We start from the raw sequence: 25,530 nt of genomic DNA on the forward strand, positions 1-25,530 counted from the left end.
ACGGAAATAAAAATAGTACCTACTTCATAGAGTTGCTGTGAGGATTAGGGAAGAATAAAGACAGTAAATGCACTTAGCAGAATGTCTAACACATGGTAAGGGCTTGAAATATATAAGCTATTATTTTGGATGTGTCTGATGTGCCAGGCGCTGGAGAGACGACTGTGACAAGGCACTCCAATTTAAGACATTTTCTTTCTAAATGTTTCACCTTCATTGAGTCCTTTGCACATTTTCAACTTAGTTTTCATAGAAACAACAACTCTTTCTTTTCCCTCCTCATCTTTCATTGGTCAATGACAGGAATTAAATTACTTAATTAGAATAATAAATATAACTATGTAAACAGGTTTGGGAACAAACATTTTCAAACGGCAACTCACACCCCATTAGTGACCATTGTGAGATAAATGTAGTGCGTTGCAGTCATCAGTTTATTTAAATGAAAAGGAAAATTAAATCTCAGAGCACATCATGCATAGTCAAGTATCATGAAACTTTTGTTTCAGTTCACGTGTGTGTGTGTGCGCGCACATGTGTGTACGTGTGTTTGTGTGTGCTGGGTTTCTTACAAGGAATACTGGTCCCCTTGAACACAATGTTCCCTGTTCCAAGAAGACCACGCACACACAAAAGTACACAAACAGAAACACATTCTCTGCCTGCTTAATTCATTCTCTAGGTTTCAGCTTTAAATAACGTAATTTTTGTGTGGTTCTTTGATTAATTGATTACTGGTTATTTGATGCATTAGTGTCTGTCTCTCCCCACACACTAGATTTGAGCTCCATGAGGGTAAGGGATGCATGCATTTTGTTGACCTTAGTGTTGCATTTTTATCACAATGCTTCATCAGTCACAGGCACCCAGCTGATATGATTTGGAAAGACATGAGCAAGGAAACATGGGGGAAGAGGAGGAGGAGGAGGGACACGGATACCAAGGTGACCTCAGCTAGGGTGTTCTGGTTTAAGGTGCCTGCAGCACCCAGGAGGAAATTAGACCCAGGAGGTAGCTGGCTGCATGTCAGGTGAGAGGTCCAGGCTGGAGGTGCAGGTGTGAGGGGCTGAGGAGGGGCAGTGTGGGTGGTTAGGGAGTTTAAATCCTTGGCCCTGCTGTAGACTGAGTGAAATCTGGGCCGAACTTCATTCTCTATGCCTCAGTTTCTTCATCAAGTTGTAGGCTGCAGTGAAGGTGTAAAGCCTTTATCCATTTTCTGTTGCTATAGCTGAATACCACAAACTGTGTAATTTATAAAGAACAGAGGTTTATTCAGCTCACAGCCTAGAGGCTGGGAAGTTCAAGACCATGGTACTGGCATCTGGCCAGCATCTGGTGAGGCCCTTGTTGCTGCATGATAGCATGGCCGAGGGCAGCACACGGCAAGAGGACAAGAGCATGTGGGCCTACTCGGGTCTCTCTTTTCCTTCTTTGAAAGAAGGAAATCATGGGGGCCCCACCCTAATGACCTTATCTAGTCTTAATTACCTCCCAAAGGCCCCACCTCCAAATGCTATCAACATTCTAGAGGCTGGGAACGGTAGGGGGAAGCGGGAATAGGGAGAGATTTGTTAAAGGATACAAAATTAGAGCTAGACAAGAGGAACAGGTTCTAGCGTTCTATAGGATGATTATAGCTAATAATACATGATATGGTTCCAAATAGCTAGGAGGATATTCAATGTTCCCAACGCAAAGAAATGATAAATGTTTGAGATATGAATATGCTAATTACTCTTATCTGACCACTGTGCATTGTATCACATCACTATGCACCCATAAATATGCACCAGTATTATGTGGCAATTAAAAAAAATTTTAAGAAAAATCATTAAATCATACTTACAAAAGAATATATGCATAATGTGTGTATACACATAGATATAAATAACATAAAATTATATACATATATGGTTTAAAGAATAATAAACATCCACATAGCCATCACCCAGCTTAAGAAAAGGAACATTACTTTTGAAGCCCTTTGAGTCCCTCCCTGATCATACCCTCTTCCCTGCCACCCCTTCCAAAAATAACAACCTATTTTACTTTTGTGTGTACAGTTTCCCTTGTTTTCCGTAACAGCTTTGTCCTCAAATGTGTGCACATTCTTAAACCATACTGTTTAGTTTTTTGCTTTTGAACTTGTATAGTGTCCAATTTTGTTTGTCTGTAATTTGCTTTTTATTATCCCACATTATATTTCTGAGATTCACCTAAATTATTCCCTCTGGTTATAGTTCACTAATTTTTCCTGCTGTATAATATTCCATAATTTGAATAAACAATTTATATATATTAAAAAAACAAACAAATGCCATCAACATATGAGTTTGGGGATTGTGTTTCCAACACGTGAAATCTGAGAGACACATTTGAACCATAGCAGATGGTCAAGTGAGTTAATAAAGAAACTGGTGCGTAGTAAGTGCCACATACACCTTAATCACTATCATCACGGGAGGCGGGGAATCACGGAGGCTGAAGGAGGCGTGAGACCACCATAGATGAAAGGGGCTGAGGACAGAGCCTCTGGGAGCCTGTCGCCTCAGGCCTGGGGGGGTGGGGACAAGGAGAATGGGAGAGTGGGCAGTGCTACTCTGAGGTTTCCCAAAAGAGGAATCTGAGTTCCCCTAAAGGAGGAAAGGAAGAGCTTCATAGATGGCTGACTTTTGGGCTTGTCTGGGTGCCAAGGGGAACAGAAGGAGGTTTCATTCCGCTGGAGGGAACGGGTGGGGCGAGACGGGGTGGGGGTCGGTGTGGGCGGGAGGAGGGCAGGCAGCCATACTCTGCATCCCCTCTCTAGGATGTGTTTTCTTGGGGGCAGAGTGTGGATGGCGAGTTTGGGGAACACAGAGCGGGCAGTGCCTTGTGTCAGGAAGGGAGGGTCTTGAGGGAAATTTGAAACAAAACCTCCTTGGGCACCCAGGGCTCTGCAGCCGCGCGGTCTCTCCAGGACAGGAGCAGCTGGCTCCTTCGGACAAAAGCGCTGAGCAAGCTCGGAAAGCCAGACCTCGTGACAGGATGGGAGGGGTCCCCAGGAGACCAGGGCTGCTGCCCGCTGAGGGGCCTGGAGCCGAGGCCACCGGCCCCTGGGTCTTCTCGGTGCCCGGGACCCCGGCCTGCGTCCCGATGGGTCAGATCAGCCTGAACACAGGTGGAGGGAGCGGGCTCCCGCGCGGGCTGCGCGGCGGGTTCCAGCCGCGGCGTGGGTGGGACTTGCGGGTACAAAGCCAGAGCCGGAGGGGCGCGGAGCGGTGCGGGGGTCCGGGGCTATGAATGGGGACGGCCGGGCCAATCCGAGAGCAGGATTCGCAGCCGCGAGAGAAGGGAGCCAATCGGATCCCCGGAGCGGCGTCGGGCGCGCGGGGTCGGAGCCAATCAGCGGTGAGGACGAGGCCGGGGCAGAGCCGCGCGGAGTTTCAAATCGGCCGGGTCCCCCGAGCAGCGGCTGTGCTCCGCACCGGGGTGGCTCGGGGGCGTCGGGTGAGTGCGGGCGGGACGTGGCGGGGCTTCTCTTCAGAGGGGAGGGTGTCTGGTTAGGATCTGCATGGGGGGCGTCTGGGAATGTAAGCGCCGGATCGGAAATCGGGGCGTCAGGTCCGGCGGCCAGGGACTGGCGGGCGCGTTTGCTCCGGAGGAGCTTGCGACGCGGCCGCGGACAGTGCCCTGGCGGGGCTGAGCCCTGCGACGGCCGGTCCTCGTTGTGCCTCCCTCCCCGCCTGCGGCAGAGAGCGGACACCCCAAGCGCAGGACTGCAGGCATGCTGCTCTTTGCGACCCCTCTTCCAGGAACATGCTCCTTCCCCCACCCACCCGTCCCTCTTCCCCTGTGCCCAGGGTCTCGGGAACCTGGGGTGGGGGAATGCCTTTCTGACCTGCCTTTTGACCTCCTCCCCAGGGTCTAGTGGGCAGAGAAGACTCTCGGCCAGGCGGATGGCTTCTCGGTGGCAGGGCGTGAGCGCCTCTGTGCGCCGGAGATCTCTCCGGAACCGGGAGCAGCTGGAGGACAGCAAGGTGCTGCAGCCTGTGGTCGGTCATCACGAGACCTCTACCCTGGGCTCCCTGTGCAGACAGTTCCAACGGAGGCTGCCTCTGAGAGCCGTCAACCTCAACCTCAGGGCAGGCCCCTCCTGGAAGCGCCTGGAAACCCCAGAGCAGGGGCAGCAGGGCCTCCAGGCTGCAGCTCGATCAGCCAAGAGCGCCCTAGGTGCGGTGTCCCAGGTAACAATGACAATGCTAACCATCTATTTATGGACGATTTCCTTGGTGCTGGACAATTCCTACCCTCAAGGACCCCCACCTCCCACCCCAAGAATGAGACTCCTTGCAGATAGGGACTTTGGTTAGTTCATTGCTGTTTTCCCAGCATCCCAAATAGTTCCCAGCACACAGTAGGCACTGAACAAATAGTTGAATGAGTCATGCAAGTGTGTCGTGGAGGAAAGGGATGCTCACGAGACAAGGTGAGAGCTGTATTGTGATAGGAAATTGCAAGCAAGTGGCCAATAGTGAGGGTCCACTGAACAGGCCTAGCTGGCAAAGGTTTCCCAGAGGAGGTGACTGCACGGAATTCAGCTGGGGAAGGGGAGGCACAGGAGTGTATGAGGCAGGGGCAATAGTGTCACTCTGGGCCCAGAGCTGAGGGAAAGCAAGGTGCTACAGAGAGCTGGCGGAGTTTAGTCTGGGCATAGCCAGAGGACAGAACAAGCTGGAGCAGGGAGAAAGGACACGCGCGTGCTGGAGGTGCTTGGACTCTCCAGGAGTGACTGGGAGTGGGAAGGATTCTAAGCAGAGGGGGAAATCTGGCCAGATTAGCATATCAGAACTTGTCCTTCGGCTGCCTGATAGAACAGGGGTTGGAAGCAGATATGCTCCTGAGGGAGCCTCGGGGCCTGGACTTGCAGGGGTGTAAACTTCACGGGCTGCTCAGAAGGTAGGTGAGAGAGGATTTGGTGTCAGATGAGATGTGCCAGTAGGAAGATGTCATTCTGTTGGATGTGAGGTGCCCATGGGCCCTCCAAGGGATTTGTCTCCAAACCTGGAGCCGGGGATGTAGAGGTGTCACCTAGAAAGAACGGAAGCTATGAGAGGAGAGTGAAAATACCTCCAAGGAGAGAATTAGGAGGAAGGGGAGTCTCCTCAGCATCTCATCGGGAATTCTGAGGGCAAGGAGAAAGGGTGGCTGTTCCTGGACAGAGAGGTCTTTGAGCCAAACGCTAGTCCTTATTTGCGAGCACCTTTTGTTTGTTTTCACCACCCTCAGGGCTCAGAGAAATGAGAAGAGGCATCTTGTCCAAGGTCACATAACTCATCAAATTTAACGTGGGCCTTGCTCTAGCCCCTGGACTCTGGTTTGTCAAGGCAAAACAGTCCAGCCAATGAAGAAGAGGCTTCATAGCCCATCACCCAGCTGGTGTGAAAGGCCCAAGAGTTAGGGCTTGGTCCTGTGGGCAACAAGGAGCCATAGGAGGGTTTTGAGCAGTTGAGTGTCATGAACAGAACTGTCCTTTGGAAGAGTCTCTAAGGATGAATGTGGAGGATGGATAGAGTAAGTGAGACCACAGGCAGGAAGATAAATGTTCTCCTGATACCCGGGGGGGGGGGGGGGGGGGGGGTGGCCTGCTCCTCTGGTGTCTGGGTCAATCTGTGCCCAGAAAGAGGGTTTGGTCTTAGACAAATGGAGGCTCTGTGAGCCAGGGTGGTCCTCCTGCGGTCGTATCCGAGGGGGCTCTGAGCTGGGTCCCTGCCGTGGACCCATTCCACGTGGAGTCATTTACATGCCTCGCCCTTGAGACTAAGAGAAGCCTGTATGTGTGGAACAGCTGATGGGCCTAGGGGTGGGAGGTGTGGCCTGGAGACTGGAGTATCACACCCATGGCTTTGTCTGTGCTAACCTTTCCATGTACCTGTCACAGAGAATCCAGGAGTCCTGCCAGAGTGGCACCAAGTGGCTGGTGGAAACCCAGGTGAAAGCCAGGAGGAGGAAGAGAGGGGCACGGAAGGACAGCAGCCCCCCAGCTCACAGCCTGAGCCAGAAGAGCGCCCGGCTGTGTGGAGCTGCCCCTGCCCACTCAGCCGCGGAGCCCTGGGAGGCGGAGCGTCACCACCTCTCTGTCCAGATGGGCCTGCGTACCCCCCGACCGCGGCGGCCAAGGAGGGAGGCTGCCTGCCGGAGTCCCTACTCCTCAGCAGAGCCCCTCTGTTCTCCCAGGCAAGTGGGACAGTGCCCCTCCCCAGGGCTGGTGGCCTTTCAGCCCAGGCACAGTTCTCCTTCACTGACCCCCTCCCCAAACACAAACTGATCTCCAGGGGCTTTTGAGCACCTCATGTGGCAACCTGGAGCAGAGTTACCCTGAGCTGAGTCACATCCGTGTTCTGGCCCAGATCTGCCCGCAGAGCTAGTGGAGGGCTTGAGAAAATCCTTCAGGGCCTTAGTTTCCCTATCTGTAAGAGGAAGAGGTGAGCTTAGCTGTGACTATACAATCACTCAAGCCTCCTGGTGAGCCCAAGAGCAAGTTTCGAAGCCATCTGGTTGGCTGAGCCTCAGTTTCCAAGGGGGAGACAGCAGGGCTCCCCTGTCTGCAAAATCACTTGCCTGGGAGTCAAAGAGAAGGCCCAGCAGGGAGACCTTGATCTCACCATTCTCTGCCAGGTGCTCCAGGTCACTCTGATGTCACCTCCTGCAGTGAGGGCCTGGGGTGAGGCATTTCCAGCCCACAAGGGTCAGCTGGACCCCAGAGCTGGGTTGGGAGGGGCTCCTGCCACAGGTTTCCCACTGGTCACTGGTGTGGCTTTTCCTTTTGTTCAGCGAGTCTGACAGTGACCTAGAGCCTGTGAGCGCAGGAATTCAGCATCTCCAGAGGCTGTCCCAAGAGCTAGACGAAGCCATCATGGCTGAAGAGAGGTGAGTGGGCAACCCATGCTCCAAGGTGCAACAGCTCCCTTGAGCCAGCTTTATAGGCAGCTGCTGGTTCTGGCTCTGACCTGCTGTGTGACCCTGTCCAGTCCCTATCCCTCTCTGGGCCTCAATCTCCCTCATCTCAAACATGAGAAGGGATGAAAGACCTGGATTGGGGTGATGGTAAAGGGTGCACCCTGGATGTATTTGGCCCTCCGGACCTTGGGCACCCACATTTGTCCGTGACCTGGAGCCTCGTATGTGGCCGGGTACCTGGTTCCTGAAAAACCTGCCCTCCCTCCAGTCCTCTCCATGGCTCCCTTGTGCCCTGCCTGCCCATGGAACTGGGAAGAGCAACATTGCTGCTATGGAGTTCCTGGTCTGTCTGCTCAGGACCTCATCCTGGGGGCAGGGCCTTGGTTCTGGATCTGCCCTAACTTGGGACCATTGTCCCCTTTATATAATGGCCCTGATGGATTCTTAGGCACGGCCCTGCCAGTTCTGGCTGTGTGTTGAGTGGCCAAGTTCCCACCACGTTTCCAGGTCTGGTCTCTCCTGGTCCAGACTGGGAGGCTCTCAGTGGCATCAATCCCTCCCCCTTTTCTCTAGCAGCGACATGACTGACTTTCTCATTCATGACTGAGGACAGTGCCCTGCAGGTAACGCCTCCTCCTCCTCTTCCTCTTCCTCATGCATGAGCACATATGTATGTGTAAGCATGTTCAAGAAATGAGTCTTTCCTAGAAACACCCGCAGAGCTGATGGGCACAGCAGAGTAGGAAGTGTACAAGTCTTCCTACGTGTGTGGTGCCAGAGCCACGAACCTCACTAACCCCATCATTAACTGAGCATGCCGGTGGCCCCTTCCAGTCCCCCATTTAGTGGCGAAAGCTACGGTGTCCTCCCTCCCTCTGTCTTGCCAACAGTGAGGGGCACCCAGGGAGCTCTGTCTTGCAGGAGGCAAGCCCTGTCTGACCACCGAGCCCTCACATCCTGGATGTCTGTGCTGCCCCGTGACCACCCTGGAGGAAGCCCCCAGGAGTCATCAGTACCCCTGGGCCACTGCTAACAAGGACCTGACTGACAAGGGGCCCAGAGCTCTCCTGCTCCGCCACATCTGGACCCATCACTGACCGCCTGCCACAGCCTGAGAGTGACCCGGGGAGATCTTGGAGAGATGGGGAAATTGTTTCTTCTACTCCCCGGGGGAGTCTCGGGCTTAGAAATTCATTCCACGCTTCATTCAGTCTTGTGGTTGCCTCATCTGCAATGTGAGGCGCAGGCACCAGAAGGTGTTTGGGAGCTCTGAGCCGGGTCCCCAGGAGCAGGGTCTTTGGGGAGACCGCCAGACTCACCCTCTGTGTCTCCAGGGCCGAGGCTCCTGGGGACCCAGCTCTCATCTCTGCTTCCCCCATCAGGGCCTGAAGGAAAGCCCAGGAGACCTTTCCTGGCTTAAGATCCTGGGCTCCTCGGGTACCTATTCATATGCTCAGCACAGGGCACCGTGGGTGTGCCGGGAGGAGTAGTGCTATTCAAGAGCAATTTCTGCCCTTTGTAAATTATTTAAGACATCTGCTTTGTCATTTTAATAGAAAGAAACCAGTGTGTGACTTTCCTAGATAACATTGCTTTTTCATAATAAACACTCTTTCTGCATCTGACATCTGTTTCCTTTCACTGCCAACCCCACCCCCGTGCCGTGCCGCTCTGGGCAATGGGTTTGCGGTTTAGGGTCCAGCTTTGCTCCCACCTCCACCTCCACCCCCAGCCAGCCTGCCCCCACCCCAGCTCAGGGAGTACATCACTAAAGGGAGAGATTTCTCGACGCAGTTCGGAACAAAGCGCAGTTTAAAGGCAAATAAGGTTTTTATTTTAGTGACAACATTTGAGAGTTAAAAACCAGCTCACATCAAAATCAAGACCAGTTGTAAAAATCTTTTAACTCCATAATGCTGTTTTTGTCTTGTTAAAAATCTGATATTTTACATTTTCTTTTCTAACGGATTTTGTACAAGGCAGCCGTAAGGAATATAATAAACCTTTTTCACCACAGAACCATCCATCACAGATAATACTGAAAGTGACACACTTAGGGACAGTCAGACCACAGACAAGGTCAGACTGGCTGCCACCACCAAGTAAACAAACAGAAAAGGACAGCGGGGTCCGAGGGTGGGGGTCCCTGTGCACGAGCCACCTCCTCTGGCCTGCCCCTCCTTGGTGTCATCTGCCTCTCCTTTGTCCCAAAGAGGGGGGAGTCAAACTCGGATTTTCCTCCCAGCTGCCCTGTTGGTTTCCCAGCAAGGAGCAGAGCCCAGGCCAGGCCTCAGTGCTTGGACTTAACCCTAACAATGATTTTTAAGAAAGTTCCCCCAAGCCCTGAAGGAAAGGAAGGAGCAGATGTTTCTTTTGGCTGAGCCAAAGAGAATAGGTTTCCAGAGCACTTTGCACCCAAACCCCCCAGGGATTTGGTGGGAAAGTTGGTTGTTTAAGGCGGGGTCAGCTGCGAGGCTCCTCCAGGGCGCCCCTCCCGGGCGGGGCTGCACCTAGCTGGGTGGAAGTGTGTCCTGCGAACCCAGCGCTACCTCTGGACCCATCCACCTGCCTCGCTCAGGGTCCAGCTTTCCTTAAAGACTGGTGCCACGTTTGGTCTGCAGGACACCTCCAGGGCACGGGTATGCACTCCAAAGTGGTAAAAATACAGTTTAAAAACCATGAGATCCAGCCTCCCCTCTTCCAGAGAGCCCACTAGCCAGTCATCTCTGGAATACTGGGGTTCAAACATATTTGTCTGCTGGGGCCCAGCACCCAGACAGGAGGGCTGTCCATCCAAATGCATGAAAGGGGCCTACTTTAAAAAAAAAAAAAAAACTGCGGAGAAGTTGAGATCTTTAGGAAAAACCCATGACGTGGAAAGAGCAGGCCCCGGCTAAAAATGCACCCTGAACCCCCAACAGGGCAAGTGGCAGAGGAAGGTGTGGCAGGCAAGCCCTCGGCCCGGACAGCCACTAGATCGGGAAGAACAAACATGCCACGCAAGAAACAAGGAGCTTTGGTCAGGCGGGAAGATCTGTTTTCCAGCTGCTGGGAAGCAGGCATACCAGGAGCTAGAAGAATTCTCTAGAAAACAGCTGGATTGGGGGTCACAGAACGACTCAAGGAGAGGCAGCAGCACTCCCTCCAGAAAACAACATGACTTGGTTCTTTTTTTTTTTTTCTCCACCTTAACTAGACGGACAAAATTGAACGAACCACTAGTATAGAAAGTGCATGTGGATTACATAGTTGCCGTGAAAGCAGTACTGAAACATAAGTTGTCTCATCACTAAACAGAACCACAGGTACACACATTCACACACACACCGACTACAGCTCCGAGGGTGTTGTGTTCACAATATCTCACTGTACACCGTCAGCATCTCGTGTGTGTCGTCAAAGCCCCAATCCGGGGCTCCAGAAAGGAAGGGTTGGTGGCCCTCCTGCTGGGTCCTGTGTCCCAGCTCCGACCCCCAGAGCCACAGAACCCTGGTCACTCTGACTCAATTCCCTGGGGATCCCAGTGTGCGCGCTCTCTCTCGCTCTCTCTCTTCTAGCCTGCGGTCCTCAGAAAGGGAAGAGGAAATCTCACTGGAAGCAAAGTATCTCACGCTAATTATTTTATCATTTGAGAGTAATACATCAGTGGCTTCTGCAAAAAGAAGACGGTGGAATTTCAGAAAATCAGACTAAGTCTGCCCAAGTTTAAATCAGGGTATTCGGGGGCAGAGGTGGGAGGGATTAGGGTTGAGGTGGCTATGCCTATGGAGACCCAAGAACGTGAAATGTGAGGCGGGGATGGGCACATGTGACCCGCCTGGCGACAGGACCAGAGAGGAAGCTGGGGCTGATCCGTATCCCTCCCCAACAGACTCCCCGGCAGCAGCGCTGGGCGTGGATGCAGGATGCAGTGCTGAAAGGAGCGGAAGAGCCGGCAGGCTGGAGAAGACACGTTTCTAGTGGAGAGAGCAGGGCTGAGGGCTGGGAGCTGGGAGCCCAGACCCCTCCAGCCCCAGGAGGGTGCCCAGTTTGCCAGGCAATTTCACAACGGCGGTGCCAGCCGCCCCCACCGGCAGCTGCCGTCAGCTGCATGGGAGCTGCGAGAGGTAGACATTGAGCAGAAGCAACACCAAACCGACAGGGGTGCCTGCTGTGCACACGGACATCTGGGCCCTGGGGGCGGCCTGGCTGAAAAGGCTGGGACTGGTCTCAGCGGCAGCCCACAGACTCGGGGGCAACCTCGGAAGCCTCCTGGGCCAGGGAGCAGGGGGCAGTGCAGGAGACCGGTGCCGGGCAGCAGCAGGAGGGCCTGGGCAGGCTTCCCGGAGCCCTAGGAGAGCCACACCCTGCCACCCTCAGGGGACTACCTGGGAGGAAGTTATGGGCTCAAACCGAGTGGCAGGAGGAAGGGAAGAGAATACAATAGTTGGAGCCAAAATTCCATGAACCCCCCAGAACCCTGGAATCTCAGCTCCACGCCTTCCAGGAGCCAAAAGGGAGACATCAGTCTGAGCAAAGCGGGGGGAAGAGGACCCAGGTCAGTACCTGTTGGTAGGAGTCGGGGATGTTTCTATCCCTGGGACACCCGGTTTGGACATCAGTGCAAGGCAAACCCGCAGCGGCTCTCCATGGGGGACGGATCCCTCCCCAGCCCCTCTCTGAGGCCGTGGGACAGGAGCTGCTCCCTGCCAGCACCCCCAACCCCTCTCCCAGGCTGTGTGGAAGGTGTGGATCACTGGACACTCTGAGGGGCCTTAGGCCTGAAAAGCCTCAGGGGGGTGAAGTGCAGGACAACCCAGGAATCAAAAGCTCACACCAGTCTCAGCTGGGGGCCCCCTCCAATCACAGAAGGCGGGCAGGGCCCAGAGAGCGCAAGCAACAGGCGCAAGGGCTCACAGCCAGCCCAGCTGGGCCAGAGCCCAAGGCTGCAGCCTCACGGAGGGCACAAGGCAGGGCTATGGGAAGAGGAACACCTGTCCCCAAGGGCCACAGGAAAATGGGGAGGATACTGGGGACAAGAAGGGGCAGAATGGACAGCTGCAGGAGGACAGACCGTCAGCACCAGGCCCCAACCCGAGGGACAGAGTCAGCATACATGAGGACAAGCCCAGGAGACCTCCTCTTACTCCCAGAAAGTGGCCAGTTTGCCATAAGACAGCCAACTCCCAAATGGTGAGCCAGGATGTCACAGGGAGGGCTGGCACAAATGCCACTCGCCCCTCCGCAAGGCAGCCAAGAAGCTGTAGGGGCCAGCAGCAGCTGGTCCCGCGGCAGGGCTGCTCTCGGTAGGGCCTGCCTGGCGTGGCTGTGACGCCTCGGGGACTCAGGATGGTCGACTTTGCCCAAACACTTCAGCTCCGGGCAGGCCTGGCCCCCAGGATTACACGAACATTTAACCCTGACTCGGGCTCGCGGTCACAGGCATGGGGAAGGCAGCCACAGCCGCACTGAGAACCCCCAACCTCACCCGGTGGCAGCTCAGGGAACCCCTCAAGACCGGACAGGGTCCCTCCCCGCTCTGGTCGGACAATGCTGGACAGACACGGGAGGGAAAAAGCAGGAAAACGCCTGTGTCGGGGAGAGGGCAGCCCCCTCCCGTCCGCGCAGGCAGCCCCCGCGACGGCCTGGTTGGGCCCCCCTGCTCTGAGCACAGCCCGCCCCTCAGGGCACCGACTCGAACTTAGGGGGCCCACGCGCCCAGCTGAGCGCGGGCAGCGGCCGCTCGTGGTCCTTGTCGGACTCGGGCTGGCTCTGGGCCCGCTCGGGCTTGGGGTTGGCGGGCGGGTCGGGCTGCTGCACCGACATGGTCCTGCGCAGGTGGTTGCGCTTCCGCAGGAACTCGGGCTGTGCGTGCAGCCCGAAGCTGCCCTTGCGCAGGATCATGCGCGAGTTGTTCTTCTTGGGGCGCGAGCGGTGGCTGGCCTCCAGCGCGGCCAGGTGTGCGGCGTAGCCCTCGCTCAGGAACTGTGGAGGGGACAGGCGTCAGGCCAGCGGGCCCTGTCCCCAACAGCATCGCTACTTCCCGGGAACACGCGACCACGGTGTCTCCAACTTCTCTGAGGAACCCCATTCCAGGGTCCCCATTCCACTGTGCACCTCTCTCTGCACTCGTGGGTCACTTGGGTTCTCTGGCTTCTTGATGAGGTTGAAGTGCCCATCCTTGTCACTCTCACTAAATCCCCAAAACATAAGTGCCTCCCGTCATCCAGCCTCTACCCACATAACTCTCTTTTCTGACTCCACAGCTGCCCTTCCCGCCAGTCTCTGTGTCCCCAGAAAGCTGGTCCTGGGCCAGCAGCAACAGCACCACCTGGACCATTGTTGGGCAGACTCTCAGGCCCCACCCCAGGCCACGGGTTCTGATCCCCAGGTGATGCCGCTGTGCTTTTGAGTTTGAAGAGCAAGGCTCCTAAAGCGCCCCACTCTGAGGTGCCACCATCTTCTGACCCTCCCCCTGCTGGTCACTCTCAAGCACCTCACACTCCCAAAGGGAGGTCATCTCCTTGCCTTCCACCTGCTCCTCCTCCAACCTGCTTCTCAATCCCAACAATGGCACCTCCTACCTGGTCACCCAAGCCAGAAACCAGGGCGTGGTCCTCAGCTTGAACTGTCTTTCACCCTGCACACCTGATGTGTACGTGCCAAATCCAACCCATGCCCTGCCTCAGAAAGCCCACTCAGACCCTCCACATTCTCTCCACCTCCCTCCCTGCTTCCCTTCCACTCCTCTGACCCACGTTCCACCTGCAGCCTGAAGGATCTTTCTGAATCACACACTCGGAGGAGAGCTCTGAGGACAGAGTCCCAACTGAGCAAGGCACACAGCCCACCTCGGATGCAGTTACCACCCCAGCTCCCCTCTCCCCTCCCTGCCCACATCACACGCAGCCAAGCTCAGTCACTGGCAGTTCCCAGAATATACTGTCCTCTGTCACCTCCCGACCTTGGCTGCTGCCCCTGCCACAAATGCTCCTCCCAATCTCAGGCCCTTCCTGGGCTATTCCTTCAAATTCCCGAAAGTCAAGCTCGCCCTGGAGCCTGAGTTAGCTGCTTCCCTGCTCCCTGCCTTACATCATGGCCCTGGCCACACTGTCCCATCACAGACTGCAGATGTTTCCATCTCCCCAGTAGACTGGATGACATTGTATCTGACTCCACTGGGGATTGTGCCCCGCACTCAACACAGGCTCTGGCCCAAGGCAGGTGCCCCATAGTGTTTGTTGAATGAAGGAATGAGCAAACAAATGAACTGCCTGCTCCCCTGCCAACCGCCTTCCCTGACCATCCCTGCCCCCGGCCCAGCCTCCACCCACCTGGCACTGGGTTTGGTACTTCTTGGTGGGCCGGCCCACAATGAAGATCTGCGAGGCTGGCAGGCCCAGCACGCTGTAGACGGAGATGTCCTTGGTGGAGCCATAGGCAGCACTGATTCTGATGAAACACTGAAACACAGGCAGCTCATGAGGGAGGGAGAGGCCCAGCTGACTCCCCGGAAGGCTTCCTAGACCCATGCTGGGGAGCCCCTGCTTGGGGACGCTTTATCTGCACTCTGGTAGACTGCAAGCCATGGGTCCACCCTGTGTCAGGAACAAACCCCCAGAGTGGCTGGCCCTCCCTGCACTCCAGGCCTGATACAGGGACAGGGCTCTGCCCAGGGAACAGTCATGACCATACCATGTACTGACCCCCCCTTGAACAGCACTATACCCGGTTATATAACGAGGCAAAGCATTCCTTCGCAGATAAGGAAATTGAGTTGGAGGTTTACGCATCACAGGGCCAGACGGGAGCCAGGTCTGGCCTCGGACCTAGTGCTGTCCGTACCACACCAGACTGTGGCTTGCCATTTGCCCGCTGCCTCTTGCTAGCTGGTCTGACATCCTCCCCAGAAGCCCCAATCCAGTTCCACAAACTGTCTGAGATCCTCCCTGCTCCAAGGGCCTCTCCAGATCACCACCCTACCCTCCCATCCCACCTCGCTGGGTGAAACTACCTCCTGCTTTGGGGTGCTCACTGTGAACCTCCCCTTCAGTGCCATCTTCTTTTCTCCCACTCTTGCTCCCGCCAAGTTCACTGGCGGCTTTGGTTCTGGGTCACAGCTTCCTTCCTCCTACGCCCCACCATTGCTGGGATGATTTCTGTCCTTGTGGATCACCTATCACCTCTCAGCCCAGAGGCCTCTCGCCTTCTTTTGCGTCAGTGGCCATCACTTCTAGGTCTGAGCCCAGAACCTCCCTCTCCACTCTGAACTTGCATGTCCCTGCTCTGACCAGCGCTTCTGCCCCCCACATCTCTGCTGGCCCCCAACCCAGCTGCTCTCAGCCTCACTGACACCACCATTTTCTGCACCCACCCTCCTGCCTCACGCCCTCCCTCATCCTGGCTGGGCACCCCACGGCATCCCCGCGTCCTCTGACTCCACCCGGGATTCTCTTCCCTCCTGCTACACACCCCCCATCAGATCTCAGCCCTAGGATTTTTCAACCACCCACTTCCTCTACACTGGCTACTGAGAACTGCTAGAGAAACTCCTAAAACCACAGAGCTCTCATCCAACATATTCTTTCTGTCCCTGCCTGAGCCCCTACCCAGTCCTGCAGGTGACTTTGCTTTTGATGTTGAACCAAAGAGAAGGCTTCCTCAGTTGCTGGCTCATTCCCAGCTGGCCTGTGGCTCAGAGGAAGACACAGTCCCTTTTTGTCATATCCCCTCCATCCTCATTTGCCTGAGCTCACTCCTGTAACTCTGCTCCCCCCAGCTCTGGTGACCCTGCCTCCCACGCTCACGTCCCTCCAAGTGGAGACCCACCTTCTCTGCTCCTTCCTCTACTGCTTCTGCCTGCCTGTCCCTCTGAGGTGTCCCTTCCTCACCAAGGTCATCCAGTGGCCAACCTTCCTCTAGTGGGCAGTTCTCACCAAACCACACGTCTTCACCGGAAGGGCACTGTCTCCTTGAAGCCCTCTTCTCTCCGACACCTGCAGCGTCTCTCTCCTGGCCCCTCCCCCTCTGACCCTCCTCCTGCTTCCTCTCCCAGATCTCAGGGCCCAGCGCAGCCTCCTCGCGCTCTTGCCTTTGCCCAGGAAATGCCTCCTTCCATGGCTTCACAGACCTGCCTGCTGCTCCAGGCTCCCAGCCTCCACCTGCAGCCCAGACCTCTCCCCAAGCCTATGGCATCCCACAGCCACGGCAGCCTCAACGTGTCCACAGAGTGCTTTGCACTCTGTCATAATTCTTCCATTGTAGCGCAAAAGCAACCACAGACAAGGCATAAACAAATGAGCTTGGCTGTGTTCCAATAAAACTGGGCGCATCCCCCCACCCCAGCCTGGTCCTCCTCCTGTGTGCCCTCTCATTTCACTCATTTATTCATTCCACTAACATTTATTAAGCGCCTACTGTGCCACATCCTTGCCCCAAATCCCAGAGATATGTTGGTGAGCAGAACAGACACAGACTCTGCCTCCATGGAGAACACAGGCAGGTGAGTAGCCCCTGGATCCCACCTGGTCACCCATCATGGACATCTGAGAGCTCTTCGCTCCCTACCTCCAACCATCACTGAGTCCTGACAATTCCATGTCCTGATTCTGTGACTGTCCATGCCTTCTCTCCGTCCTGGATGGATCCTGGCCTTCCTGTCATTTGCTTGGGCCACAGCCTCCTCATTGGCCTCCCTGCCTCTCATTTCTCCTGCCAATCTGCTACCCACACAGCTACCAGGAGGATCTTTCTAAAACTCCTATTAGACACTGCAATTCCCTGCTTTAAACTCTTCCATGGTTGCCCATTGACCTCAGCAGAAAGTTCACAGTCTTGGCCTGGTTTCCAAGGCTTTCAAGGCCTGCCAAGCTTGGGCCCCTGATGACCTCTGAGGGCTCAGCTCCCATGTGTCCTGAGTCTGACCCTGCCTGCACAGACCCCCTTCCTGGATGCCTACGGCTCTGAGAGCATCCCAGGCTGTTTCCTGCCCCTGTGCCTTTGCACATGACCGTTCATTGTCTGCCTGACAAACTCACACTCCTGCTTCAAGACTCAGCTCAAAAGTTACCACTTCGCAGCTGCCTTCCCTGACCTCCCACGCAAACTTAAGTCCTTTCTCCTCTGTTTGCTAATAGGGCCATTTTCAGCCACACACCAGTAATTGTCAATTTACATGTTCTCCTTCCTCTAGATCAGAGATTTGCAGGCTTTTTCTGTGAAAGGCCAGATAGTAAATATTTTAGGCTTTGCACTCTGTCATAATTCTTCCATTGTAGCGCCAAAGCAACCATAAACAAGGCATAAACAAATGAGCTTGGCTGTGTTCCAATAAAACTATTTATGGACGCTGAAATTTAAATTTTATATAATCTTCACGTCATGAAATATCATTCTTCCAACCCATTTGAAAGTCTAGCCATCATTTGTCAACCCCTGCTCTAGATCAGCAATTCTCAAATATTTTCTGTGCATCAGAATCCCCTGGAGGGCTTCAGCCCCCTCTCCAGACTGCTTGAGAAGTTCCAAGGTGGAGCCAGAGAATTTGCATTTCTAAGGAGCTGCTAAGGTGCAGGTCCCAGGCGCACTGTGAGAACCACAGCTCTAGGTGGTGAGCTCTGGAGAGCCTGTCCCCTGTTCTGTTTGTCTCTGTGCAGCCCAACACCAAGCATGGAGTAAGGAACAGGGTGGGCACTTAAATGTCTGTTGAATGAATAACCAGATGTAGAGACAAGAGTCAGGAGATAAAGGATGGAAGTCTGGGTGGGGCAGGCAGTGGCTCAGGCCTGTAATCCTAGCACTCGGGGAGGCCAGGTGGGAGGATCGCTTGAGGTCTGGTGTTGGAGACCAGCCTGAGCAAGAGCCAGACCCATCTCTACTAAAAATAGAAAGAATTAACGGGCGTGATACTGCACGCCTGTAGTCCCAGCTACTTGGGGGGCTGAGGCAGGAGGATTGCTTGAGCCTAGGAGTTTGAGGTTGTGGTGAGCTGTGATGACGTCACTGCACTCTAGCCAGGGTGACAGAGTGAGACTCTGCCTCAAAAAAATAAAATAAAAAAAGAATGGAAGTCTGGCTCCCATCTGGGGCAAGTCATCCGAGCCTGGCCTTCTGTCAGTGAAGATAATACCGGCCTTACAAGGCTGTTAAAAGGACCGATGAGATCCATGGGAATGGGCTTTGCAAACTGCGCATGTGTCCCTTGAGGCCCCACCTGGATTGAGGGTGGAGGGGAGGGGTGAGGAGGAGGGTCAGGGTCCCACCGCCCCCCAACCCCAGGCCTGCACGGAAGCCCCGCCCCCGCCCCCGCCCCCCGGCTGGTCACTCACCTCCTGCATGAGGTTGCGGAGGAAGATGGCCTTCTGCCGCAGCGGGTCGTGAACCAGCCCGTCCGAGAAGAAGATCATGCCCTGTGGGAAGTTGTGCTGGGACAGCCACGACACCACCCGCTGCTTCTGCATGTCCGGCCGCCCCGTGATGTAAAGGATCATGTAGCCCAGGTCCTGCCAGTGCCTGGCGAGACGGCATCGGAGGGTCCACCCCTGCCCCGTGCAGGCCACCCACTGCCGGGAAGCCTGCCCCGCCCACACGTGCCCTCCTGAGAAGCCAGAGGGGCTGTTCTGAGGAGCGCCCGGAAAAACAAGGGGGTCCCCAAATTCCACACTCCAGGCCGCGTCCTGGGAGTCCTGGACGTCTCTTGTGGACGCACTGCAGGCAGCCACTCCCCCTCGCCCGCTGCTCACGTCCTCTTCAGAGCCAGAAACCAGGCGTCTTGGCTTCCTGCGGCTCCCTGTGCCCCCTCCCGCTCCTCCAGTGAGCCAGCCTTGCCACTGCACCGGGCCAGGGTCCTGCCTGCAGCCTTCTCACGTTAACCGCAGGCCCCATCTCCCTCCTGGCCAGTGCAAAAGCCTCCTGGGTGCCCTCTTTCCCCCACCTCCTGCCCCCACTCTAACCTGGGCCGTGCAACCTTGGACAGGTTCCTTAACACCCCCCCACCCCAGGGTTTCAGTTTCCCCACCTGCAAAATGAGGGTAATAATAGCATCTCCTAAGGATGACAGGAATTAATCCCAAACATGCCCGGCATGGTGTGCTCCATACAGTTGGCTTTATTGTTATCCTTGGTACTGTTTCCATGGTGACTTCCCTAAATCACAGATCTAACCCCAGTACTCCTTTGCCTAAAGGCATTTCCAGGTCCCCAGTGCCCCGAGGTAAAGTCTCCATGCCGCTGTCTGTACCTGTGGCCGAGACCCCTGCTCTGTCCTTGCCCGTGGGACCTCCCCAGCCACAGGAGCTGCTGCACTGCCCCTGGACAAGCCCAGTGCTCTCCCGCGGCGGACTCCTCCCCTAGACAGCCCTCAGGGCTCCGTCTGTCTGCTTAGATTCACATCCCCCTTCTTTCAAAGCCCCCTCCTCCAGGAAGTCTCCCCTGCTTCCCAAGCAGAACTGCCCTCTTTCCTCTGTGCTCTCAGAGCAGTGGGACAGTCTCTCTCCACTAACCTTACACAGAATCCTGGCTGCAAGGTTTCAGGTGAGCCCAGACCTCTGTGGGCGCCTCTGAGGCACTAGCCACCAGAACATAGACTGGGGAGTTCTAAAGCTGGATGGTGATCTGAGAGATTTGGGGAGGTTCTGTAAAAACACACAGGTGCAGGCATCACCCCCAGGGATTCTGGTCAGCTCTCAGGTTGATGTAAAGCCGTTTCCCCGTAGGAAGGAGGTGAGAACACCGTGAATCCCCAGAGAGGAAGGACCACAGCACCCCCTTCCCTCCACAGGAGGGGGATGCTGACTCGGGAGGGGTTTGCTGTCATGGGAACAAACCGCCCAGACCTGCAGGGGAGAGGCTGGCCCCTGAGATGGGCTCGAGCCTGTCCAGCCTGTTCCTACAGAGCTGCTGGGCGCTCTGAGGGCAGCAGTCTCCCAGGAGCCCGGGGGCCAGGCCAGTCTTGTCTCCTCAAAGCCGTCATGATTACTGGGATGAGGCAGGACAGTGCCCAGCCCCAACCCCAAGAACATCCAGTGCCTGGTATCTGCCTCACCCTTGGGGTCTCATCCCCTGGCATCCTGGGTCACAGTTTCTCGTGCCCATGACCTGCTTTTCCCACTGGATTCGGAGCGCCTGTGACCAGGAGCTCTCTGTGTCAGTGGCTGGCGCAGACCTGGCCACAACTGGCCTCAGAAAAGGGTGGATGGGTGCACGGGTGGAGGGAGGAAGGCAGGAAGGGAAGGAAGGAGGGAGGAAGAAAGAAAGGAAGGAAACACGGAACAAAAGAGCTGAGATCTAGAAAGGGGGAGAGATATTCCCAAGGACCCGCAGGAAATTGCTATTGGCGGTAAAGCCAGGACTGCTCAGCTCTGGGCCCCAGAGACCAATAGAATTCCTAGAGGAAACCAGAAAAACCACGCGTTTCCCCCAGGGCTGCTGGCTCCTGTCCCCAGGGGAGACATATCCCTCATGGGAGGCAGCACTCACCGGACAACGTCCACTGCACCTGGCCGGACCTTGGGGTCGCTTCCCATGATGGATACGCTGGCCGCGAAGGACCCATCGATGCTGAACACGACGCACTCCATGCCCCGGGGCAGCACCGTGAGGTAGCTCATGGCACAGGTCTGGTCGCCCCTGCAAGGAACCTGCCTGTGGTCAGCCACGCACGGAGGGTCAGGTTAGCCTGAGGCCAGAGGTCAGCCTGTAGATGGAGTTAGAGCCCAGTCTGGGGCCAGGGGCAGAGAGCATCTGGGTGGCATCAGGAGACCTTCCCCATTTTCCTCTGTCCACGGAGACAGAGATGGGGCCCAGAGAAAGCCCCGAGCACCCCATCTTCTGGACAGGTCTGGCTGGAAGAGTGGTGGAAATGGGAGAAACCGCCGTGAGAATGTTCCCCTGGGTCTTACCTGACGACCATTTTCACTGGGTAGACGCCGACCCCCAGGCGCCGGGGCCGGGGCACATTGTATGTGATTCGACCACTGCTGTTGGTGATCTCCGTGTCCAGGTGTACCCAGCGGCCGGAGGACGGCTCTGCCATCACCAGGATGTCCACCTGCAGGCAGGGAAGGGGGACAGGGGACTCCTTGAAGGCTGAGGGGCTACAGGCTGGGCAGAGGGGCTGGGCTGCCAAGCTCTGGGGCTGCAGTTCCTGCCTGACATTCCCTGGCCCCCTCCACCCTCCCTCCCTCTCATGCCAGCTTCTCATTTCCCCCAGAGGCATCGAGCTTGTCCTACACTCCATGCTCATCCTCCCTGACCCACCGGGCAGGGCGTGTGGCTCCCTGCACTGTGCTCCCACTCCAGGCAGCCAGGCCCCCCTGGAGCCCTCACCCCACGTGCCATGTGGTCTCACAAGGCACCTAGTGGACCAGCTGAGGAGGGCATGGCGGCCCCGGGTACCTTCTCTCCAGTCAGAGCCACCATGTCAAGAGGGCCGTACATGAACCGCCCCACCAGGACCTGGGGGCCATCTTCAGCCGCAATCACATCGTTGGCCCGGTGATTAGCAGTGACATTCTAGAAAGACAGAAGAAAGCCGGCTCAGCCTTTGCAAGGGAGATTTAAAGCATTCTTAGGATTGGCTGGAGGGATGTGGGCCTACTGAGTCACATCTTCCTATGAACTTCTGTTAGAGTTTCAGAGATGTGTTCCCATGGAACCCACGAGAAAAACAGACCGGGAGCCCCTAACGTCATCTTCCAGGCGCACTGGGCTTCCTGCAGATGTGCGGTCTCTGCTTTCGACTCTCCCACACGGCCCTGAGCTGGCAGCTGGCCTCCCGCTGTCCTCTTCTTCCAGATTCCTAGGCTGGAAACTGCCCGGTCACTTCTGGTTCTTTCTTCCACATCATGGCTGGCATCCAACAGCCATGTACCATCTGTCTTTTTCTGAGATGAAAAATTTCTAATTTCAAGAGTAGAGAGAACAGCACAGCAAAGCCTCGTGGCCCAGCACCAGCTCCAACACTTAGCACCTAACTCCGGGCCGTTCCGGTTTCCTGCTTCCCTGGCCAGTCCCCAGCGCGGCCCCAGCCCCACCCGGATTATTCTGGAGCAATCCGGGACATCGCCTCATTTTACCTGCAACTATCTCAACATTCCGATTCTTCCTCACTTCTGGTTCCAGTTCATTCCGCAGCCCCAAGGCCCATGCTGGCCCCGACCACAGTCCCCCGCGCCAACCTGACCTTTGAGACCCTTCAGTCTCTCAGTCTGCTGACCCTTCCTTTATTCATATTGGCCACGTGTTCCTCTCTCCCACAATCACATGACCCTCGCTGGGACTCTGCCAGTAGCTTCCTAATGGAGCTCCTCACTCAAAAGCAGCCCCTGCACACGGATCCTCCGCCTTCATAAAGCACCGATCTGTGAACAGCCCTCCAGGCCCCTTGAGAGCCCTCTGGGTAAAGTCCAAATCCTGAGCTCAGCGTTCTGAGCTTTGCCTGAGCAACCTCTTCAGTCTTGCCTCCTGCTGCTCCCCGTCCACACCTTCTGGTCCTTTCCGCCAGGCTCTGCAGCAGCAGCCCCCAGGCCTTCACTCACACTGGTCCCGACCATCCCTGGCCCTCTGCCCCCACATTCCAGCCCATCCACTGTGACCACACTCAACTTCATCCCCTCCAAGAAGCGCTCCTGGGACACCCCGAAGATGTGGTTTCGACCTCCTCTCAATTCCCACACATTTTAATTCCATCTAACAAACATCTGCAGACACCTCAGGTGCACCAGTCTCTGAAAGGAACCAGTCATAGGCCCTACCCTGGAGCCCCCCAGCCAAGTGGGGACACAGGTTCCCTCTCAGAAGCACTGGAGGGGCCGGACCTGGTTCACGGCAATAAGCACCTGAACAGACGCTTGACGTCATTAGTCTCCAGGGAAATGCAAATCAAAACCACTATGCGATACCCCATCCCACCCACAGGGATGACTGGAATCAAAGAGACAGATAAGAACAGGTGTTGCTGGAGATGTGGAGGAATCAGAACCCTCGCAGGCTGCTGGTGGGGACAGGAAATGGTGCAGCTGCCGTGGAAAACAGCCTGGCAGCTCCTCAAATGATTAATCAGAGTTACCATTTGATCCAGCAATTCCACTTCTAGGTCTATGCCCAGGAGAAACGAAAACATACGTCTACACAAAAGCATATATGCAAATGTTTACAGCAGCATTAGTCATAACAGCTAAAATGTGGAAACAACCCATCAATGGATGAACGGACAACATGCAGTATGTCCACAGAATGGATCATTACTCAGGAATGAAAGTCTGATACCGCTACAACACGACGAGCCTTGAAAACATGCAGCGAAGTAAAAGAAGTCAGATTTAAAAGATCACATGTTATCTGATCTTAGTGAAATGAAGTATCCAGAATAGGCAAATCTGCAGACAGCAAGTAGATTACTGGTCACTTAGAGCAGTGGGGGAAGGGGGTGGATGACAGCTAAAGGGTATGGAGTTTCTTTTTCAAGATGATAAAAATGTTCTAAAATTGACCACGGTAATGTTTGCACACATCTGAGAATATACTAAAATCCACTGAATTGTATACTTTAAATGGATGAAATATACAGTGTGTGAATTATATCTCAATAAATATGTTTATAAAAAAAAAGTCGATTCTTGAAGCATTGATCACCCTCTACTCTTTAAGATTGCTCCTGGGGTCCTAGTCTGATCTTCTCACCGGACTGGAGGTGCCCACCGTGGCAATGGCTGTGTCTGTACATCCCTATGCCCCTTTTTCTAGCAGAGGGATTGAGACAGAATAGGCACTGATGATGGTTTGCTGAGTGAATAAATAAATGTATGCATCTCAAACTCCTATTCATCCTTCAATACCCTAAAGAGGAGCCTCTTCTTCAGGGAAGCCCCAAATGACCTGCCCTGACAAAACTTGTTTCCATCTTTGTGCTAATCTGTGCCTCCCTCTGTCATGGCAAATATCACACCAGGCCATACTCAATGGTAAGTCAAACTGAGAACCCTGTGGCCGCAAGCAGGACTCTCTGATTCAAGTCCGTGTCTACAGAAATCCGGCACGTAGCAGTTGCTCCATAACTAGCATCTCCTCACCTTCCCTGGTGTCCTGGACCCCCATCCTCGGGGCCCCTGTGAAGCCAGGCCATGGAGAACCAACTCACACACCCTCCTCGCTACAGCGCCTGGGGCAGGGGTGGGGCAAATCAAAGCCCTCACCTGCCGTGTGGATGCTCCCGCCTCCAGGGCTGCCCCAGCTCCCTGAGGCCACAGTCCCAACCACGTGGCCCCACCATGCACATACCCGCAGCTTGACCTGGGTCCGCTTACGAAGCCACTTCTCACGGGGGTTCGCGGGGCTCAGTGCCGCAGGATCCAAGCTGGCGCTCTCCTTGATGCTCACGTTCTCGTAGCGCATCACCTGCCCAACAGCCCAGAGGCCTCTGGGTCAGGCCCTCTGGGCCTCTCTCCCTCCCTCCCAGCTGTCAGGGCCTGCCAGCTTGTGGCCAGCTGGGCTCCCCTCCACCTCCCAGGCTGGGACCTTCAGGAAGCTCAGCACCCAGGACCTGTGTCCCTGCCCGCCTGTCCTGACAGCTGGGACCAGAGTACTCTCTCCCTAATGGTTCTGTTCCTGGGAGCAGCCTCTGTCCTCATGCCCAAATCTAGTGGCTACCTGCACCTGTACATGTTCTTTGCCCTCCCTCTTGTTATGACAGGTGGCCCTTACCTAAGGCCAGCTGGAGTCCTGATCCCAGCCCTCCCCCCTCCTCAAGGACATTGCCCCAGCTCTCCATCCTGCATCACTGATGAGACTTCCTGTGCCAGCATCCTCCTTAGCATCCAAATGTGCTGGAATGTTGCCCGTCTTTTAAAAATACTCTTTCTAGGACCCCTGTGCCTCTTTTCCACCCACTCCAGTCTGAGGCCCCAGTGACTTCCAGCCTGTCTGGGTCAGAGGTCCACTCCTGTCTTCCCTCCCTGGGTTCTCCAACCTCGACAGATGTCCTCTTCTGTCTCCTTCTGTGGCTCCTCCTCGTGCCCCTGGGGGAGCTGCAGGACTCCTCCCTGAACTTCTCTGTCCCTAGGAACTCCCTTGGTGTGGCACCCATCGCCAGTTCTAAATGCCATCCAAGCTCCGATGACTCCCACATTTTTATCTCTAATCCTGACGTCTTCCCTGAGCTTCAGACTCATCTACTCACCTTCCTCTCCAGCACCCAACAGGCACCTCACACTGCACCTGTCCAAACGCCCAGCCCTGCTCTCCCTAAGGCCCAGGAATGGCACCACCATAGGTGCTCCCCTCTTTCCCTCGCAGCCCAGACACCCACGGGCATCCCCTCGAACCCCAGTACGTCCACAGCAGTGTCCTAGTCCAAGCTGTCACCTCTAAGCTGGGCTCCTACATTGTCTCACCAGGGATCTCATTGTTCCTCTCCTGCCCCCTGAACAGCAGCCCCAGGGTTTCCTTCTAAAAACACGAGTCAACTGGTATTTCTTCCTTGGGCTTCTCACTGAACCTAGTATAAAACCACGCCCTGACCTTGGCCATGGAGGCTATCTGTGAACTGACCCCCACCCACCTCTCAATCTCCTCCCCCACCGGGCTCTCCCTCGGGCAGTGGCCTTTCTGCTGCACCTT

General features: G+C 55.5%; 2 protein-coding genes across 2 annotated transcripts in view; one reads left to right on the forward strand and one right to left on the reverse strand.

Annotated features, from left to right (window-relative positions):
- Positions 1 to 3,935: 3,935 nt before the first annotated feature.
- On the forward strand, positions 3,936 to 7,969 carry PIMREG (PICALM interacting mitotic regulator). The gene is made up of 4 exons (XM_069483101.1): positions 3,936 to 4,223; positions 5,918 to 6,213; positions 6,811 to 6,906; positions 7,858 to 7,969. The coding sequence occupies exons 1-4, from the start codon at positions 3,936 to 3,938 to the stop codon at positions 7,967 to 7,969; spliced, it is 792 nt and encodes a 263-aa protein (XP_069339202.1).
- A 4,628-nt stretch (positions 7,970 to 12,597) lies between these two features.
- The window catches only part of PITPNM3 (PITPNM family member 3), a 73,204-nt gene continuing 60,271 nt past the window's right edge, over positions 12,598 to 25,530 (reverse strand). Inside the window, exons 14-20 of the mRNA XM_069483102.1 lie at positions 24,193 to 24,309; positions 21,310 to 21,426; positions 20,814 to 20,962; positions 20,392 to 20,541; positions 18,243 to 18,426; positions 14,250 to 14,378; positions 12,598 to 12,900 (exon numbers count right to left, since the gene is read on the reverse strand). Of these exons, the coding sequence (XP_069339203.1) occupies positions 12,598 to 12,900; positions 14,250 to 14,378; positions 18,243 to 18,426; positions 20,392 to 20,541; positions 20,814 to 20,962; positions 21,310 to 21,426; positions 24,193 to 24,309 (1,149 nt within the window). The remainder of the gene's footprint in view (positions 12,901 to 14,249; positions 14,379 to 18,242; positions 18,427 to 20,391; positions 20,542 to 20,813; positions 20,963 to 21,309; positions 21,427 to 24,192; positions 24,310 to 25,530) is intronic.

The sequence above is a fragment of the Eulemur rufifrons genome, chromosome 9, assembly GCF_041146395.1.
Source record: "Eulemur rufifrons isolate Redbay chromosome 9, OSU_ERuf_1, whole genome shotgun sequence".
Lineage (NCBI taxonomy): Eukaryota > Metazoa > Chordata > Mammalia > Primates > Lemuridae > Eulemur > Eulemur rufifrons.

Bases quoted from the DNA above. Each gene is read 5' to 3' on its own strand.
- PIMREG (XM_069483101.1), top strand. From the start codon at position 3,936: ATGGCTTCTCGGTGGCAGGGCGTGAGCGCCTCTGTGCGCCGGAGATCT. The intron at 4,224-5,917 runs GTAACAATGACA...TACCTGTCACAG, and splicing joins CCCTAGGTGCGGTGTCCCAG to AGAATCCAGGAGTCCTGCCA. The intron at 6,214-6,810 runs GCAAGTGGGACA...CCTTTTGTTCAG, and splicing joins GAGCCCCTCTGTTCTCCCAG to CGAGTCTGACAGTGACCTAG.